General features: G+C 35.0%; 1 protein-coding gene across 1 annotated transcript in view; it reads right to left on the bottom strand.

The window, feature by feature from the left end:
- The window catches only part of LOC128982867 (nuclear receptor-binding factor 2-like), a 34,512-nt gene that overhangs the window by 6,943 nt on the left and 7,685 nt on the right, over window positions 1-19,884 (bottom strand). Inside the window, exons 3-4 of the mRNA XM_054401918.1 lie at window positions 15,488-15,613; window positions 2,433-2,631 (exon numbers count right to left, since the gene is read on the bottom strand). Coding sequence (XP_054257893.1) covers window positions 2,433-2,631; window positions 15,488-15,613 — 325 coding nt within the window. The remainder of the gene's footprint in view (window positions 1-2,432; window positions 2,632-15,487; window positions 15,614-19,884) is intronic.

Genomic DNA, 19,884 nt, shown 5'->3' on the forward strand with positions numbered 1-19,884 from the left:
CTCAGATGCCTCCAGTTGAGCTAGTAGTTTGGAAAAGAAAGCTAGCAGTTGTATGTTGAGGGTACGGTTAACTGCAGATACAATGGCTGTTGAACCTCACCTGTCTCTCAGATGCCTCCAGTTGAGCTAGTAGTTTGGAAAAGAAAGCTAGCAGTTGTATGTTGAGGGTACGATTAACTGCAGATACAATGGCTGTTGAACCTCACCTGTCTCTCAGATGCCTCCAGTTGAGCTAGTAGTTTGGAAAAGAAAGCTAGCAGTTGTATGTTGAGGGTATGATTAACTGCAGATACAATGGCTGTTGAACCTCACCTGTCTCTCAGATGCCTCCAGTTGAGCTAGTAGTTTGGAGATGAAGGCTAGCAGTTGTGTGTTGAGGGCATGATTAACTGCAGATACAATGGCTGTTGAACCTCACCTGTCTCTCAGATGCCTCCAGTTGAGCTAGTAGTTTGGAAAAGAAAGCTAGCAGTTGTATGTTGAGGGTATGATTAACTGCAGATACAATGGCTGTTGAACCTCACCTGTCCCTCAGATGCCTCCAGTTGAGCTAGTAGTTTGGAAAAGAAAGCTAGCAGTTGTATGTTGAGGGTACGGTTAACTGCAGATACAATGGCTGTTGAGCCTCACCTGTCTCTCAGATGCCTCCAGTTGAGCTAGTAGTTTGGAAAAGAAAGCTAGCAGTTGTATGTTGAGGGTACGGTTAACTGCAGATACAATGGCTGTTGAACCTCACCTGTCTCTCAGATGCCTCCAGTTGAGCTAGTAGTTTGGAAAAGAAAGCTAGCAGTTGTATGTTGAGGGTACGGTTAACTGCAGATACAATGGCTGTTGAACCTCACCTGTCTCTCAGATGCCTCCAGTTGAGCTAGTAGTTTGGAAAAGAAAGCTAGCAGTTGTATGTTGAGGGTACGATTAACTGCAGATACAATGGCTGTTGAACCTCACCTGTCTCTCAGATGCCTCCAGTTGAGCTAGTAGTTTGGAAAAGAAAGCTAGCAGTTGTATGTTGAGGGTATGATTAACTGCAGATACAATGGCTGTTGAACCTCACCTGTCTCTCAGATGCCTCCAGTTGAGCTAGTAGTTTGGAGATGAAGGCTAGCAGTTGTGTGTTGAGGGCATGATTAACTGCAGATACAATGGCTGTTGAACCTCACCTGTCTCTCAGATGCCTCCAGTTGAGCTAGTAGTTTGGAAAAGAAAGCTAGCAGTTGTATGTTGAGGGTACGGTTAACTGCAGATACAATGGCTGTTGAACCTCACCTGTCTCTCAGATGCCTCCAGTTGAGCTAGTAGTTTGGAAAAGAAAGCTAGCAGTTGTATGTTGAGGGTACGGTTAACTGCAGATACAATGGCTGTCGAACCTCACCTGTCTCTCAGATGCCTCCAGTTGAGCTAGTAGTTTGGAAAAGAAAGCTAGCAGTTGCATGTTGAGGGTATGATTAACTGCAGATACAATGGCTGTTGAACCTCACCTGTCTCTCAGATGCCTCCAGTTGAGCTAGTAGTTTGGAAAAGAAAGCTAGCAGTTGTATGTTGAGGGTACGGTTAACTGCAGATACAATGGCTGTTGAACCTCACCTGTCTCTCAGATGCCTCCAGTTGAGCTAGTAGTTTGGAAAAGAAAGCTAGCAGTTGTATGTTGAGGGTACGGTTAACTGCAGATACAATGGCTGTTGAACCTCACCTGTCTCTCAGATGCCTCCAGTTGAGCTAGTAGTTTGGAAAAGAAAGCTAGCAGTTGTATGTTGAGGGTACGGTTAACTGCAGATACAATGGCTGTTGAACCTCACCTGTCTCTCAGATGCCTCCAGTTGAGCTAGTAGTTTGGAAAAGAAAGCTAGCAGTTGTATGTTGAGGGTACGGTTAACTGCAGATACAATGGCTGTTGAACCTCACCTGTCTCTCAGATGCCTCCAGTTGAGCTAGTAGTTTGGAAAAGAAAGCTAGCAGTTGTATGTTGAGGGTACGATTAACTGCAGATACAATGGCTGTTGAACCTCACCTGTCTCTCAGATGCCTCCAGTTGAGCTAGTAGTTTGGAAAAGAAAGCTAGCAGTTGTATGTTGAGGGTATGATTAACTGCAGATACAATGGCTGTTGAACCTCACCTGTCTCTCAGATGCCTCCAGTTGAGCTAGTAGTTTGGAAAAGAAAGCTAGCAGTTGTATGTTGAGGGTATGATTAACTGCAGATACAATGGCTGTTGAACCTCACCTGTCTCTCAGATGCCTCCAGTTGAGCTAGTAGTTTGGAAAAGAAAGCTAGCAGTTGTATGTTGAGGGTACGGTTAACTGCAGATACAATGGCTGTTGAACCTCACCTGTCTCTCAGATGCCTCCAGTTGAGCTAGTAGTTTGGAAAAGAAAGCTAGCAGTTGTATGTTGAGGGTATGATTAACTGCAGATACAATGGCTGTTGAACCTCACCTGTCTCTCAGATGCCTCCAGTTGAGCTAGTAGTTGGGAGATAAAGGCTCGTAGTTGTGTGTTGAGGGTATGAAGCTCCTCAATCACTGTGCGATCATCCTTGGGTCGCTTTTGTCCTGGAGATGTGGACAGTTCGTCACCTGCGCCTGACTCCTTGGGTAGTAACATGCCTAGCAGAGAATCTGCCTCCTCCATTGTCCTGCAATTATATGTCATGTCATGGAACAGTGACTGTGATAGGAATTACCAGTGATGAAATAACCTTAGATGACACGAGCTTCAGTGTTTATTTCAACAACATACACAGGATTTAATAGCCTAAGTATATAATGTAAGAATAGCTTTATTCAGCATTGCCTCTAGGATTGATTTATGACAAATAAAATAGGTTGACATACCATATGTCGTCAATACTACTGTAGTCTCAGGCGACTAGTTGCGAAACAACTGTTGTTTCATCTTCAAGCCTGTGTCGTCATACATAAGATTATTTCAACACAATGCCGTTGTCAATGTACAAAAATTTAACATTTTTAAATACATTGAATTAACATAAAATAGTGCGCGTCCGGCCATAACACGCACGATGACCTCGACAGACACAATTTAGCTACCCGACACCTGTCTGGAGACATTTACCTTTGAGGGGATGAAACAGCTGATGAGGGGGTAGCGGATTTTTATCCCTCTGGAATTTTACCCCCTGGGCAAACGTGACGTCACAAACCAGGGGGTAATATTCCGGTGACGAACTTTTGAGTTTCGCGACATCAGTTCGATGGATTTATCGCGGAATTAAACATATATTTTCACTGTTGCGAATTTAATCAGAACACATCAAATTATAAAAACCTAGAGTGTACGGGCCGGATTTTTACCCTGGATTTTTACCCCCGGAATTTTACCCCCTGGCCAGATATATAAATTAGTGAGAATGGTTAAATCTCTTCATTCTGTTTTAATTTAATAGTACACATTTTATTGTTAAGTAGCCTATATTAATTTATTTGTAACATCAACTAATCGAACAGGTTATTAATTTTAATTTTGAGATTCGAGTATCAGGATTTGATCATTGAAACCAACTGTTGGTTAATATGATCAAAATTAAACAGCAAATTCTGTTTACTTGGTTTAGATTACAAAATAAATAAATAAAGATAGGCTACTTAATAATAAAATGTTTACAATTAAATAAAAATAGAAATAAGAAAATCAATCATTCTTAATAATTTCTAAATCCGGCCAGGGGGTAAAATTAAGGGGGGTAAAAATCCGGGGGTAAAAATCCGGCACGTACATCTTCAGTTGTCTAAACACTAGTTATATGGACAGGGGGTAAAATTCCGGTTTTTATTGCTAGTCTAATTACTCGTGCTCTGTCTATTTTCATTAGACTTCCAAATCCGCGGGGGTAAAATTCCGCCCGCGAACAAACTTTTGAGCGCTCAGGTTACTATGTCATAGTGACGTCAGCTTTGCCCAGGGGGTAAAATTCCAGGGTGATAAAATTCCGGCGACCCATGACGAAGTGCCTTTGTTATCAATGTCCTTGATCCTGTCAAATACTATATTAAGGCCAAAATTTAACTTTTCATTTAAAACGTCATGATTTCTTAGCTTTCTAGGACATTCATGATGGAGCCTTTAGTGCATTTGTGTGAAATATCCATGCTATCATCACTACAGCTGCTGTTGACATTGTGGTTTTCATTAATCAGGTGTTCAGCAAATTTAGAGTGATGTGTTTTCAATTTAGGCTTAGGGAGGTGTTCATTAGACATTTTCTTGAAAGAACAACCTGTTTGTCCGATATATATTTTTGGACAATCACTGCAGGATAATTTGGACATTCCTGTGTCCTCTAGGCTATTGGATACTCTAGATTTTGATGTGCATGGATTTAGGTGGCTTTCTAATTTATTTGAGGTTCTGTAGGCCAATGTTACATTGTGTTTCCTTAGTTTGACTATAATATAATTGTATAATTACCTCGTCACAGCTCCTTAGTTTCCGTGTATATTACGGCCGTTTCGGCATCAAAATGCCATCCTCAGATACATACATCCACCGGATTTGGCGTCGTCAAACTTGAAACACACACGTAACACGGTAACAAACATTTAAAACATAAAAAACGAAAGACAGGCCTGTCGCGCACATGATGAGTACGTGTACGGAAGCTGACTGGACAACTGCTAGTTCGTTCCAGCCGTTACGGTATTATCTCTTGGACTTTGATCCCTTGGCTTGCTTCGTTTGATGATGTTATTAAAAATGGTGTGAGATTTAAATTGTAGTTGGTCATTTAGTATGGATTCATTGTTGTTTTTTATTTTATGGGCTTTATAAATCTCATATTCCTCAAGGGTGTCTAGTCTATTTCCATTAATACAGGCGTGCAGAATTTCTAAGCCATTGTCCAAATCAAGTAAGTCGTGATTATTGTCAACCAGGTGTTGTGCGAAAGTGGATTTTTGTTTGTCAGTTTTTCCGTTAGGGCGATGTTCTTTGTACCTAATGCTAAAGGAACGTCCTGTTTTTCCAATGTACGTACTCGGACAACTAGCGCATTTTATTTTATATACACCTGATTGGTCAGCTTTATTTTTATTAATCTTAGGTTTTAACTTATTTATAACTTTATTGCTGGTTCTGAAAGCTAGTTTAATTCCATGCTTTTTCAACTCATTCTTTAGGCAGTGTTGCAGGGGATGAGAATAATTTACGCAGACGAATTTCTTGTTTTGCTGGGTTAGATTCTGATTTGGAGTTTGTTTATTTTTGTACTTCTTTACTAAGCTATCGACCATTTTAATGTCATACCCATTAGATAGAGCGATTTGCTTGATGATTTTGAGTTCTCTATTGTAGTTCTGTTCTGTCATTGGGACATTTAATAGGCGATATACCATGCTATTGTAGGCGGCTAGTTTATGTGATACGGGGTGGTAAGAAGTGCTGTGGATGGTTTGGTTTGACGTAGTAGGCTTTCTATATATGCTAAAATCTAATCTGTTATCAATCTTTTCTATTGTGATGTCCAGGAAATTTATTTTACTTGATTGCTCAGTTTCCATAGTAAACTTCAAATTAGGCGCTATATTGTTGAGGAATTTGTGCAAAAGGTCGAGCTGTCTTGTGTTACCCTTGAAAATAAGGATGGTATCATCAACATAACGGTGATATTCCATTATCTTGTTTTTCTGCTTGTTTAGGTCTGAGAATATATACTTATTTTCAATATGGTTCAGATATACGTTGGCAAGTAAACTTGATAAAGGAGAGCCCATTGCTAGGCCAGTTGGTTGATTGTAATATTTATCATTGAATTTGAAATAATTTTGTCTGAGTATTTCTTTTAACAAAGTTAGTAGTTCAGTAAACGCTTCAGGTAGTAAACTCGAATCTTTGTTGAGGTGGTCTTTGACTATGTCTAGAGTTTGGTCGACAGGGACATTAGTAAAGAAGTACAAAAATAAACAAACTCCAAATCAGAATCTAACCCAAGAAACAAGAAATTCATCTGCGTAAATTATTCTCATCCCCTGCAACACTGCCTAAAGAATGAGTTGAAAAAGCATGGAATTAAACTAGCTTTCAGAACCAGCAATAAAGTTATAAATAAGTTAAAACCTAAGATTAATAAAAATAAAGCTGACCAATCAGGTGTATATAAAATAAAATGCGCTAGTTGTCCGAGTACGTACATTGGAAAAACAGGACGTTCCTTTAGCATTAGGTACAAAGAACATCGCCCTAACGGAAAAACTGACAAACAAAAATCCACTTTCGCACAACACCTGGTTGACAATAATCACGACTTACTTGATTTGGACAATGGCTTAGAAATTCTGCACGCCTGTATTAATGGAAATAGACTAGACACCCTTGAGGAATATGAGATTTATAAAGCCCATAAAATAAAAAACAACAATGAATCCATACTAAATGACCAACTACAATTTAAATCTCACACCATTTTTAATAACATCATCAAACGAAGCAAGCCAAGGGATCAAAGTCCAAGAGATAATACCGTAACGGCTGGAACGAACTAGCAGTTGTCCAGTCAGCTTCCGTACACGTACTCATCATGTGCGCGACAGGCCTGTCTTTCGTTTTTTTATGTTTTAAATGTTTGTTACCGTACCGTGTTACGTGTGTGTTTCAAGTTTGACGACGCCAAATCCGGTGGATGTATGTATCTGAGGATGGCATTTTGATGCCGAAACGGCCGTAATATATACGGAAACTACGGAGCTGTGACGAGGTAACTATACAATTATATTATAGTCATCAATTCAGCTCAGGGGCTAAACCATGTCTATCGATCCTTAGTTTGTTTTTTAAGGTGCAATGTAATCAGCTGCCAAGTTCTATGGAGACAAAGTTTTGATTAGTTTTTTGTATTTTCCTATTTTGTTGTTGTTTATGAATGATATCGTTGATGATTGTATAATTATCGATAATTACACAATCATCATATAAAAGACGACAAAGGCCTGAAGATGAAACAACAGATGTTTCGAAACTAGTCGCCTGAGACCATAGTAGGATTGACGATGTATGGTATGTAAACCTATTTTATTTGTAAGAATATAGCTATTAAATAAAAAATACCAGGTGTCTTACAAAGAGGTTGCTACTGTTCTTAAATTAATATTATCATTATCAATTCAGAGAACACCTCCTAGGTGCATATTTTAACCCTTAACCCATTGGCCTTGTACCACGGAACAGTTCCCTGATGAGTAAAATGCCACTTAAATTAGTAATTTTGTCTTGGTGTACCACCCAAATATTCTTATAAAACAATGTATAAATACATAAATGAAAGCGATAGCTAAGGTTCAGTGTACAAATTAGGCCTACAGTTAATTACATTTTATAAGCTTGTACTCTTTGGCCGTATTACAAGTTCTTGTTTATACAGTAGACGCCTTCTTATCCAGACTCCTGTCTTATTTGGGTTTTCCGGTTAAACCAACGTTCCTAAAAACTCGTTAAAACGGACCATTTAAATGCATACTGTATATTTGACTTAAATTTAGGAGAGCATTGTATTTAGACACGTAATCACTGGTCTCAAATCTTTCCCACGAGAACAATTGTTTCACTACCGCCCACTTCCTGCTGATCTAGTCCAGTTAAACAGATGTGCTGAAAAAAATAGTTCGGTTAAAGAGATGTCATTTCTGCCGAGTGTAGTCCGGTTAAACCGATGTCCGGTTAAAAGGTGTCCGGATAAGAGTGAGTCTACTGTACTAATTCTATCCTTCTCTATTCTTGGATGCTTTAGAAAACAAACCAAAATTAAAATTGCTGATTGTTAGCGAGAAGTATCATTGACACGAAATATAGTTTTGGGAAACATTACTTATGGCGCTAAGGCTGAGTAACTTTGTGGTGTTTTACAAAAACTAATGTATTTATGTATCTATTTTTATTTTTATAATATTTTTACATAGGGAATTGTATTTGGTTTTGAGTTTTTTGTTTGTTTGAATGTTAAAGAGTAGGCCTACTAAAGAAAGTTGAAGTACATGCCTATAAGCCATCTGACAACTAATTAACCATTATTTCAACAGAGCCAATGTAGTTACACTAACATTATGGTGTATCATAAGTTGATGAATGTAAGATTAGTATAGAACTAGTTGTTTCCAGTTACTAATATTAACTACATTTCAATGTTATTTTAATAATTTAAATACAATTTTATCTTGTTACTACATAATAAATCAAAAGTCAATACTCAATAGGCTATACTGTTTTAATAAAGGTTTTAACAGAGTACACAATACTGCCGGACAGAACAGTTAACATTTACATCTTGCTTTTGACATGTTAAAGGTGACTCTTTCCATATGATTTTTTTCCGCAAACACTCTAATAACGTCTTTAACCAGAAGTCCTTGGTTTCATAGGTTTTTTCACCATTATTTAGTTAATCGAAAGTGTGGTACGTACAATGCCCAATGCTCAAAGCGGGCTATGGCAGATAAGACCAACTTTTTCAAGTGTCTGTCCTTGAATTTTTGTGATGGTCATGGCAAAAGCAATTCGGCATTGGAACTGCAGATGTTTGAATTTCAGGAGAAAATTTCCCTCTGACGATTCTAAACTTAATTGGAATAATAATAGGCTACTCGTTTTCCAGCCGAACTTCCAGTAATCATTTTCATATTTAAGACTTTGTCATTAATCTTTTTCACCATTAAACTGGTTCCATTAACCCTGTCCTTTTTATGGATTAAAATTTCTTGGTAAATTTACAATTCCAACTTTTTATAAACATAACTTGAGAGACAACCACTTGGTGCTAAAGTAAGGAGAAATCCATCAACGACATGTAACAGGTCTTCCTCTTCTTCAATCAAAGTGTCCACTCAGGAGTAAACTCTACTGTTATTATTTAGTTGCTTAGCTATTTTATTATTAATTTGGTCACCATGTTCATTCTTTGGTTAAATTATTGCATGAATTTTCTCTTTTTTAAAGCATTTTCAGAGAATCCTTTACTGAACATTTCGTCAATGATATTTTTATTCGCAATACATTGTGATGGAAGACTTATCAATGTCTCACAAAGTTCATTAAGGTTGACCATTAAGCTTTCTTGGCCATTCCTTATTCGTAAAATATATTCAGCAAATATTGATTCCCTTGGATTTGCTCTATGTTTTTAGCAAGTGAAATATTCTTAAACATTGACCATAAAGGTGGTATAATTATCGAATTTTCTACCATTTCACAGCGACTCGCACCAGAGACTATGGTAGGTAGCTCATTGCCGGAAATTACCTCCAAAACCTTCTAGCGATATCTCGCAGTAATCATTCTACAGACGATAAAGCATACCTATTGGACATAGAAGCTTCATCCCATAATATTATTTTACAAATATTTAGCTTCGTTACTATTAGATTTTATTCCGGAGACTGGCTCATTTAATTTTATTGGCAATTTAAATCTGTTTTGTACTGTACGCTAAGATCTCCTAAGTCTAAATAGTCTTTTTTATGACAGCATCTGTCCGTGCAATATATAAAAAAAATTAAGCGGTCACATAACATTTCTTTGAACTTCAAAAACCAGCATATGTAACTTTTCACAATTTATTATCATACCATCTCTGTTGTTAATAGTCCCCGTATCGCAAACACAGGATTGTTTCTTCTAGGTAGAATTTTATGATAATCAAAATAAAAAATTGGAAAACACAACACATAAAAATATCTATGAAAGCGTTAAACACACCATTATCTGAAAATAAAATGCAATCACATAATGAAATAGACTGGTTTTTACTTCCTATGAATGAAACTGCATAAATAAATTATCCCATCTCATATGTTATCATTGTATTTGAAAGTAAACTGATAGGTAAACAGAAAAAGTAAATATTAAAATGACAGAAGGGAAACAGGCTATTTTTATGAAGACAGGTGTTTTCTTTTAAGAAATAAATCATATGTTAGGTAATCTTAACAAATTTTGACTTGTATATTTAAAATACATGAAAACTTTAAAGTCCAATGGGGCGAAGCACATTGAACTGAGCGTGACAAAAGTTATTCCATGACATCTACTGAGAATTCCCTTTAATTTGACACCTTAATCATCAAAATCGGTTCATAAATAAAAGAGTTTTGCTGTGCACAAGAAATTTCTTACGGAATTAGTATAATAGATTGAGTGAGATGCCATAGTTGGTGGTCTATTAGCGAATTTCCCATATAGGGAATAAGCTATTACCGTAGTACTCATCGTAGGACCTGGACCCGGGACCAATTTTGTTTTGAGGTCCCTAGACGACAAAAACACCATCCGTTCAAATTCATATAGGCTATATCAATTATATATGTGTGTGTCCGTTAGCATGATCACTCGAGCAAAAATTATACAATTTTGATGAAATTTGGTACAAACGTGTAAACCTACATTTATTCTAACGAGTTCGCGAACCAGCATGATTGAACTTTAGGAACCGGTGTTAGTGGGGGGTTTCTATGGGGTAAAAACAGGTTTTTCAAATTTTTTACCCTGAAAACACAAAGTTTCACAATTTCTTTCCAAACCATTTTGTAGAGATTAAAAAAACAGATCATTTCGTATATTGAAGCGTTATTATGCGCCTAATGGTTAAGGAGAAAATTCAAAAAAATTGTAAATTTAAAATTCTTCCATGTTATTCTTACAGTATGGATAATAAGTCAGTCAACTGTTGTAGTTTGCTTGTTTATGAACATATTTTGATCAAATTTGGAAAATACATAAATTTCTTACTAAACTACAATATTAACACTTTACAACAAAAAACACTTACCCTCCCTGTTGCAGCAAACCTAAGTACTCGTTAAACTAATTCTATTAAATAGGGAATAAATGTGATATTTTTAAGGAGATATTTTAGTGTAAATCCAACAGAAAGAACATAAAAGAAACGTCTTATAACACTTAAAATGTGATTATGAAATTATAACTTTTTTTAAGTGTTATAAGACGTTTCTTTTATTTACCTTCCGTAATTTTAATAACACGTACAATGCTGATCAAGAAGTTATTTTGTAAATCCAACCACGCAAATGGAAATTCGCTAAGTCTGCAGGTTTGCTGCGGCAGGGGTATTTTTAAAATTGGCACAAATTTAGTAAATAATAAACAAATCTGAGTAGCCTAATAATTACTACAAATAACTACTGTATCCAGAAACTTAAACTTTAAAAGGATTTTTAAACTGGGTTTGTATACGTTTGAGGTAATGTAAAACTCTATCAACACTTGGAATAAAATTAGCCCAGTTTGCACAATTTGTGCATGTTGTTAACCTCCTAAATCTGTTCTGTAAAGATGGTTTATTTCAGCTAAAGGCCATGATTTTTCTATTCTTTCTATGAGTTAAAAAAGTTTATTAAAATATGACAGGTAGTTTGGTAAAATACATTTTTAGGAGTTAAAAAAGTATTAATGGTTTGAATGAGACCAATTAGGAAATACAACTTACTTAGACATGGACTCAAAAAGATTGTTATTGCTAGACATTATTTCCATGATGCAAACAAAACGTTCTGTTGAAATTGGCAATACAGTACAGTTAACAGAGTGGGTTCACTGATATCAATGTAGAGATAAGAAACAGCTGTTTCCCTCTGCCAATGCACTTATGACTAACAACAGCTGAGTGCATTTACTAACCTATTACTCAACATGAGTTGCTTTTAATATCACTTCAACCCAACTTATCATGTATTTATATTGTTTAAAACTTATATCTTCTTTACTATTATATAAAAATCTAATGGTGTCTGTATGTATGTGTGTTACTAATAGGTACAAAAACTACAGAACCAACTGGGCTTAAATTTTACAAAAATATAGCTGCCATACCAAGGACCATTATAGGACTATTCACATTTCGATACTGACCGTAGGCTTTGCCCCTTTGGCTTTAAAAGTTCTGAGGTGAACATTTTAAAAGTAAATATTGATTGGTCTCCATGGCTGCGATGAGAACCCTAACAATGTTTGTTTACATTTGCTTTGACATTTAAATGTAAACAAGAAGAACTGCTAAACCAAGGCGTCAGACAGCTGATACAAAGAAATTAAATATAATATTTTCCATAACTATGGGGTGGGTTTATTTTAATCTAACCTTTTACCATGGATTATTTATTCTAAAACTATGTCAATGATCACAGAAGAAAAAAAGATTCTATAACCGTTGCTGCATCAACTCCGGCTCTGCTTTGGATATTTTAAAGCGTCTAAGTTATGAAAATAATGTTATTGATGTTTTCATGGAAACATTATGAAAGTTACAATGTATAGATGTTTTGTATGAATTTGAAGGCTACTTGAAATAAATTCTAACTGCTTAACATGTGTTAGATTAACTTAACATAACTTGCACATCACATTGTTTTTATATGTATATTTAAGCCGTATTTTCCTAGCAACACACTTTCTACGTGGCGTACAACGCATTTTTTGCGCTACCCAGTCAGACACAGCAGACGCTACTGATTGTTTTCCTAGCAGCGTCACTCGGTTGTGCGCCGGCGCAGGATGAGCGACGCAACAGGGTGACTGGGACCAGACCAGTCAGTTCAGTTGTACGCCGCAAATCACAGCAATTTGTTTTTGCTGCACATGTTTGATGTTATACAACTGTGTTTTTGTAATAAAATTGGTTACTAGTAAATCTAAAATAAGCTTTGAATTTGATTTCATCGTCTCAAAGGTGCTTATGTATTAACAACTGAAACACACCCTTGTCTTCTCTAAAATTGTACACGTCACTGGTTTTACTTCTAACTGAACAATACTTTTTCATTATAACATTAACTTCTTCATCAATCTCGTCTAAACACTCCTTTAATACCAAAGCACATATTTGTTTTCTCTTCTGCAAGCTCATCTTGAAGCTATCTTGCTAATTACGCAGCTGTACTGAACATTTCTAGGAGAACACTTGTACGCCGCGTATTATATGTACGTTATATGTCAGCGTTATACGTTGTACGCCACGTAGAAAGTGTGTCGCTAGGAAAACACGGCTTTAGGTAAATTAAGTTATTGTGTTTTGCTAAACCTATGCTTAAATTAAACTAAAGAATATCATCAACAACTAAACTGTACTTGATTTTTGTTTTCTAAAATCTGATGTATATGTGTAACTATATTATCAAATGGTAATACAAAATACTCTTATTTTATCTTAACTTAACATAGCTTTCAGTTCACATTTACTTTTTCCTACAGTTACCAAACAATGTACATGTTCTCTCACTGATTTGAGAAAGCAAAGAGGCCAATTCGCTCATCAGTGAGACAATGTTAACATTGTCTCACTCTAATTACTTTGTCTCACTCACTCCAGATTTGCAACGTGAAGGCACGAAATAGTGAGCGTGTAACATGCAGACAAGGTCGTATGCCCGCGAAATACATTGGCAGCACTGGCTGTAAATCAGCTGATCAGCTTGTTGTAACTGTTGTATCATTAAATGTCATATTAAAAGTTCACTTCTGTGTAAAAATATGTCACGTTTCTTTACCAATTTATTTTTTTTATGGTAACTGTAGTAAAAATATAATGTGCAACTTGAGTGCAAAGTGCAATTGACTCACTCGAGAGAAATACTTACTCACGAGCCGTAGGCGAGTGAGGAATAGTTGCTCGAGTGAGTCAATTGCTCCCTTTGCTCACTAGTTGCACAAATAACTATATTTGATACATTTATTATTTGTGTTTTGCCACACCACTGATTAAATTAAACCAAGGAAAATATCATAAAACTAAGCAGTATACAGTGTTCTTTTGTTTCTAAAATCAATGAAATATCTGTTACTATGTTTACTCAATGGTAAGTGTGAAAATGTAAAGGCAATGGACGATGGAACTGATTAAAAAAACTGGTTAAGTTGTTAAGTTGTTTGTTGATATTTTTGTAGAAAAAATCAGAGATGCAATGAAACATATACTGTATAGGCACCACAAAATAAGAAGTATAGTATCATAGCAAGCGCCTTCCGAAAAAGGTATAATACATGGGAAGTGCAAGAAGAAGTACACTGTCTTTCTTCTAACGGAAGCACCAGAAGAGTAGATATTTTATTTATCGAAAGAGAAACTAACAAAGGCATAATTCTCGATCCTACAATTCGATTTGAAATAAACATAAATCAAGCTAACGAAGTAAATGAAGAAAAGAAAAAAAATTATGATTCTACCTTTAAATATTTCAAGCAAAATTTTAAAATTTCGAAAATTAAGGTGATTTGATTGTTCATTGGTTCTAGAGGAACATTATCCAAATTTTTTGTGAACTTTTGGAAACAATATGATTTGGACAGATCCTTTTTGAAAATTATTATTCATGAAACATTAAGAGGTTCATTGACCATAATGAGAAATCACATTTATTTATTTTTGTTTATATGGCAAACATCAAAATTAATCAGTCTTATAGCTGTATAATCCTTCGATATTTTATGTGTACTATTTTTCTGTGTCATTGGCAACCTTATTTTTTAAGGCAGAGGTATTCATTTTTATAAATAAATTCTTTTCTCTCTATTACATTTTTTAGTCCTTGATGCTTTGATAATCATATTACTTTTGTCTGCTGTCTTTAATGCTAAATTATTTGTTTAAAATTTTTTATAGAACCTAGATATAGTTTCTTTAATATTTCAAAAGACTATTGATAAGGGACAGCAATATTTCTTAAGTTTATATCAGCTGACTTAGTTTTGCTAATGATTTATTGTTAGTGAAGAAACTGAAGATGGAAGGATTTGTGATTTAATATAAAGAAGAGTGAAATTAAAAATAATGTTCATTTAAATTTAATAATTAGTATTTTTGCAACTTCAAAATTGTAATTTAAAATGTCAATAATGGGGTATGTAATTAAGGGATATGAAGGTAGGCTAAATCATGTATATCAAAGTTTTATTCGAAGATTGGGTCAGTTTTTCTCATATCAGCCTACACAAGATTTAAAATTAATCAAAACCAAAATGGTGGTATCCACTACTTACCAGATTTAAAAGTCATAACTTAAACGTTTCTATTAAGGCTATAAAAGTTGAATTTTGTTTCTAAAAGCATTGGCGGATGTGTAACTATTATATGCAACAGATGTAAAGATTAAAATGTTTCTATTTTGTGTCCTCTTCCCGTTGCAAAGCACGGGTACAACAGCTAGTATATAATTTAACTTATATATAATTTAAGTTTTAAGAGTGATTTGATAACATTTTAAAATTATTTATAGTTTAGGTTATTTTAAAAATGTTAAATTACACTGATGACATTGGAAACCAACCATTCGGACCTAATATTTGGAATACCCTTTATTTGAATCCCCCATATTTCGCATTAAGTTACCCTGTGGTCAAGTACAACAACCATTTGAAATGTCTCTTAAACGTAAAAAAATGAATGTAGTGGTTTAAATTGTTCTGAAAATTGCATAATGATGTTATTGTATTAGAGATGAATAGTAGTATGATAAGCCACTTTAGCAATAAACACTAACCTGAATATGGCCCATTGTAGATCTTGATCTTTGCTTTCTTTCTGTGATGTTTTCTTTTGCATCGTCATCTTACGATTTCTGTAATCAACTATCTTCTTGTGTATTTCAAACTGAAATTTCTTCACCCTGAAAATTATTAGAAAAGGCTTTTTATTCCCAAAATTTAGCCTTAGACCTACAAGTTAAGATTAACTGTAGTAACGGTCTTGCTTCGCTGTTGGGTTTGTAATACTAAATGTGTGGTTTAGTTGCAGTAGTACACAGTATAGGTAGCCTATGGCTGCGTTTACATCGGAGGCATGGTTGGGCAAGTAAAATGGTGGTGCATGCTTGGCCAAGCTTGCCCTTTGAAACAAAATTGTATCAGATTATTGGAAATCTGTGGCAACTTGTCCAGTCATGGGCAAGTACTCGCCACTAGCAAGCGCTCGCAGGGACAAGCTTGCGCCTCTCAAATCGCAAAACTTTTTTGAAGCAAGCGTGCCCCAGTTGGCTGTGGTTCACTGACAAAGTAGCATCTGTTGTGTATCTGGAAACTGTTGTTTTTTTAACATTTAATTGTTGTAATATATTTAATGACCTTCATATGAAGCGGCTAGACATATTGAATGGCCTGAGGATGACTCCCATGAGAGTCCAAACCGGTTGCCATACCACAACACTTTGATTGCATAAATGCATGTATTTTACACCAATTAATAAATTATTGCTTTTTAGTTAAAACAGTCGATTGTTTCCGACTAAATGTTTGTTCCTTTGTACTTTAAAGATCGTATATTAGTTTGCTAATCAGCTCATAATTAATGGTATGATTCTTTGTTCAAATCTACGTTGTTATCTTGTGACCATCATAGCAACCCTTAAAAATTTAAAGAATTTAAGTTAATTTTAAACTGTACTAGCGTTATCAAATTGAAATTTATTAGTTAAATAACACGTTTCCTATTTGTCTAAATAACTGCTTTAAGTTTGGCTTCGTCTAGACAGGGAAGAGGCTGAACTGATTACAGACCTCCATTTCCCTGATACACAGCCAAGTTTGTTTGCACGTGGCACCAACGGTAACTTTAAAAGACAATGTTCGTCTGACTAGCACACCTGTGTTCATTAAGGTTGTGAATTTCCTGATTATCGTCCACTAAAGATGAGTAGGGCCTAGACAAAGTCACACAGCCACACAAAAAAAGTCCAGTGGACATATGCCAACAAACCATACCATATGACCTATCATTATCATTATTATCATCCAAGTTGTGTATTTTGCATTAAGTAAATCTTGCACATCGTTTGAATGTACCATAAAACTAACACTGTAAACAATATTTAATTTTTCTCAATAATAAAAAATAAACCCTAATTAAAGATTTATCACAAAAACATAGGTTCATAAGGTTGTTAATCCTGACAATTCCTCAATATTTTTATTAGAAATTTTACAAGGATTCTGAAAACTGCAATAAACTCCATTTAAACATTATTTTTAATGTAGCTGTTGCATTATTATTTAAGCAAATACATGTTTTTATACAGGAAATTAGACTTTGGCCGTTCCGTATTTTACAAAAGAAACTCTTAAATTTAAGATTTAAAAAGCAAATAAACAGTAAATTCTTATATATAATTTTAAAGGTTATCAATCAAAGAACTTTTTGGTTATATTTGACACTCTCTATATTCCAGTTTAACATAGAAAGACTTATTTTAAGGTTTTTGCATTTTTCTCAAAAATCACAAATTTAAACTTCTATTAGAACAAATGCTTATACAAATAGGCTACTTTCATCTCAGTGACTCTGTACTATTACAATTGGAAATTTAATGAGGATTCTGAAAATTTGGAATAGACGGGTCCCGAAATTTTGAGAAATTTTCGGGAAAAAAATATTCCCGATTTTTGGGACGGGACTACATATGATTCGGGAATTTTTCAGGACGGGATTTGATCTGATCGTCGGCAATTTTGCCGCTTCGCGAGGGACGATGACGCCGCTATCGCAAGAGATGTTCACGATGTCCGCAAATGCAGGAGGCAAAGTCATTTCGACAATCGCACCATAACCGCAAGTCATTTCATACCAACGATCGCTCCGTGACGGCAAAGTCATACCGACGATCACGCTGTGACCGCAGAATCATACCGACAATCACGCCGTGACCGCGGAGCCATACCGACAATCGCGCCGTGACCAAGGAGTCATACCGACGATCACGTCGTGACCGTGAGTCATACCGAGTTACAAGCTGCTATACCTGTAAATCTTTATCCATTTTTTTGTTTTTATAGATCAGTGCCACAAATGGTAAAAATTATTTTTGTTTGCCTATTTTGGTAAATGCAATACCTACTCACAGATGATCTCACAGGGCTCTGGTAACTCAACAAACACAACTAAGATGGTTTCGTCTGATTGTAAAGCACCTGGAGCTGACGGCCAACTTACAAACCAGATGTCAACACATGGTGAAGAAGTTAAAGTGGTGCCCGGCGACCTCACATACTGTGAGGCGTTAAAGCAGAGCAGTGATAAAAGTGTCGTGAGTGATAGTTTAAATATAAGCAATAGTTATAGTTCGACCCAGTCCCCTTCAACTAATCAACCACACCGGATCCTTCCTGACCCTAAACCGGATTTAAACTCTTCGCCGACAGTTTTCAAGGATCCAGACTAAAGTTTTAAAATCAAAACGCAACAAAATAAACACATTTTCAATTTTTCATCAAAATATTCAACATTTAAATTCCCGGAAAGAACCATTAGAAGTTGTTTTAGAAGAAATTAAACCCAATATAATTGTTTTGACCGAACACAACATGAAAGAAAATGAAATAGAAAGATTTAATTTAACTAACTTTTCTGTTACTTCTGCATACTCTCGTACAACCACCTCTGGTGGTGGCGTGATGATTCTGTCGGAGAAGAGTTTGAACTCAAAACCCCTAACCTTAAAAAAAGTTGATGAACTGACCGAGGACAAGCTTTTTGAGTGTTGTCTGGCTAAATATAGAATAGAAAAATGGTCTTTTGTGCTGGTAGGAGTTTACAGAAAACCTCAATTACAAACATTAGAATTTTTAAGTAGATTAGATAGGTTAATTGAACTTTTAGTTTCTTTAAAAGACAAAGTAAATTTTGTTATTGCTGGAGATTTTAACCTTAATGTATTAATTACAACAAATGAAGTTCAAACTTTCAAAAACATCCTAAGAAGCTACAATTTTAATTATTTAGTAAATTTTCCTACAAGGGTAACCAGTAATACTGCCACAGCTATAGATAATATTTTGACAAATATAGATAAGTCATTGACACATGTTACTGGAATCATAACATCTCTTTCCGATCATGATGGACAAATTTTAGAACTAACATTACCCAAATCTAAGAAATTAAATTTGCCCAGTGAATATGTCGAATGTAGAGATTTTTCAGATAATAATATGAATATTTTTAAAAATATTCTTTCCTATGAAAACTGGCTTCCATTATATTTATCAAAAGTAGAGAATAAGTTTGATGTATTTAACAACATTTTTCAATATAATTTTAATTTAGTTTTTCCAAAAAAGAAAATCAAAAGATACTTGTATAAAAGGAAAAGTAACTGGATTACTAAAGAGCTGATGATGGAGAAAAAGGATATAGTTGAACTATCAAAATATGCTAGACTTAGTGGTAATGTTGATATAATTAATTACTGTAAATTAAAAGATAGAGATTACAAGAATAAACTTGTTAAGGCTAAGAAAACTTTTTATGATACAAAAATTTAAAAATCTGAAAATGTCTGCAAGAAAACCTGGGAGATAATAAATGAAGAGACAGGAAAAAATGTTAATAGCTCAAGAGGAGCAATCAATGTAATAAAAATAGATGGTGAAGCTGTATGTGATCCTCTGAGCATCTCAAACTTGTTTAATTACTACTATATTAATGTAATAGATGATCTTGTTCAGGATACCTCAAATAATTCAATGTTGCCCAATGGAATAAATTTACAGGATAACATAAATCATATTGAAATCTTGAATCCTTTTAAATGTAAACCAGTTGATGAAGCAGAGATTGAAAAAATTATTTTGTCCTTAAAAAATAAATTATCAAGTGGCCACGATGAAGTTCCTTTAAAGTTAATTAAAAATACAGTAAAACCCTTGTTAAAGCCATTAGTTCACTTAGTTAACAGTTCCTTAATAACCGGAGTTTTTCCTCAAAGTTTAAAAATGTCCAAAGTAGTGCCCATTTTTAAGAAGGGTGAAAAAACTGAAAGAAGTAATTACCGTCCTGTTTCTGTCTTACCTGCTATTTCAAAAATATATGAGCGGGTGATGTATAATAGATTGTTTGAGCATTTACAAAATAATAACCTTTTAGACGAAGAACAGCATGGTTTCCAAA

Source organism: Macrosteles quadrilineatus, unplaced genomic scaffold (genome assembly GCF_028750875.1).
Source record: "Macrosteles quadrilineatus isolate MER2022 unplaced genomic scaffold, UCM_ALF_1.0 Scaffold_1__1_contigs__length_201487025, whole genome shotgun sequence".
In the NCBI taxonomy this organism is placed as follows: Eukaryota; Metazoa; Arthropoda; class Insecta; order Hemiptera; family Cicadellidae; genus Macrosteles; species Macrosteles quadrilineatus.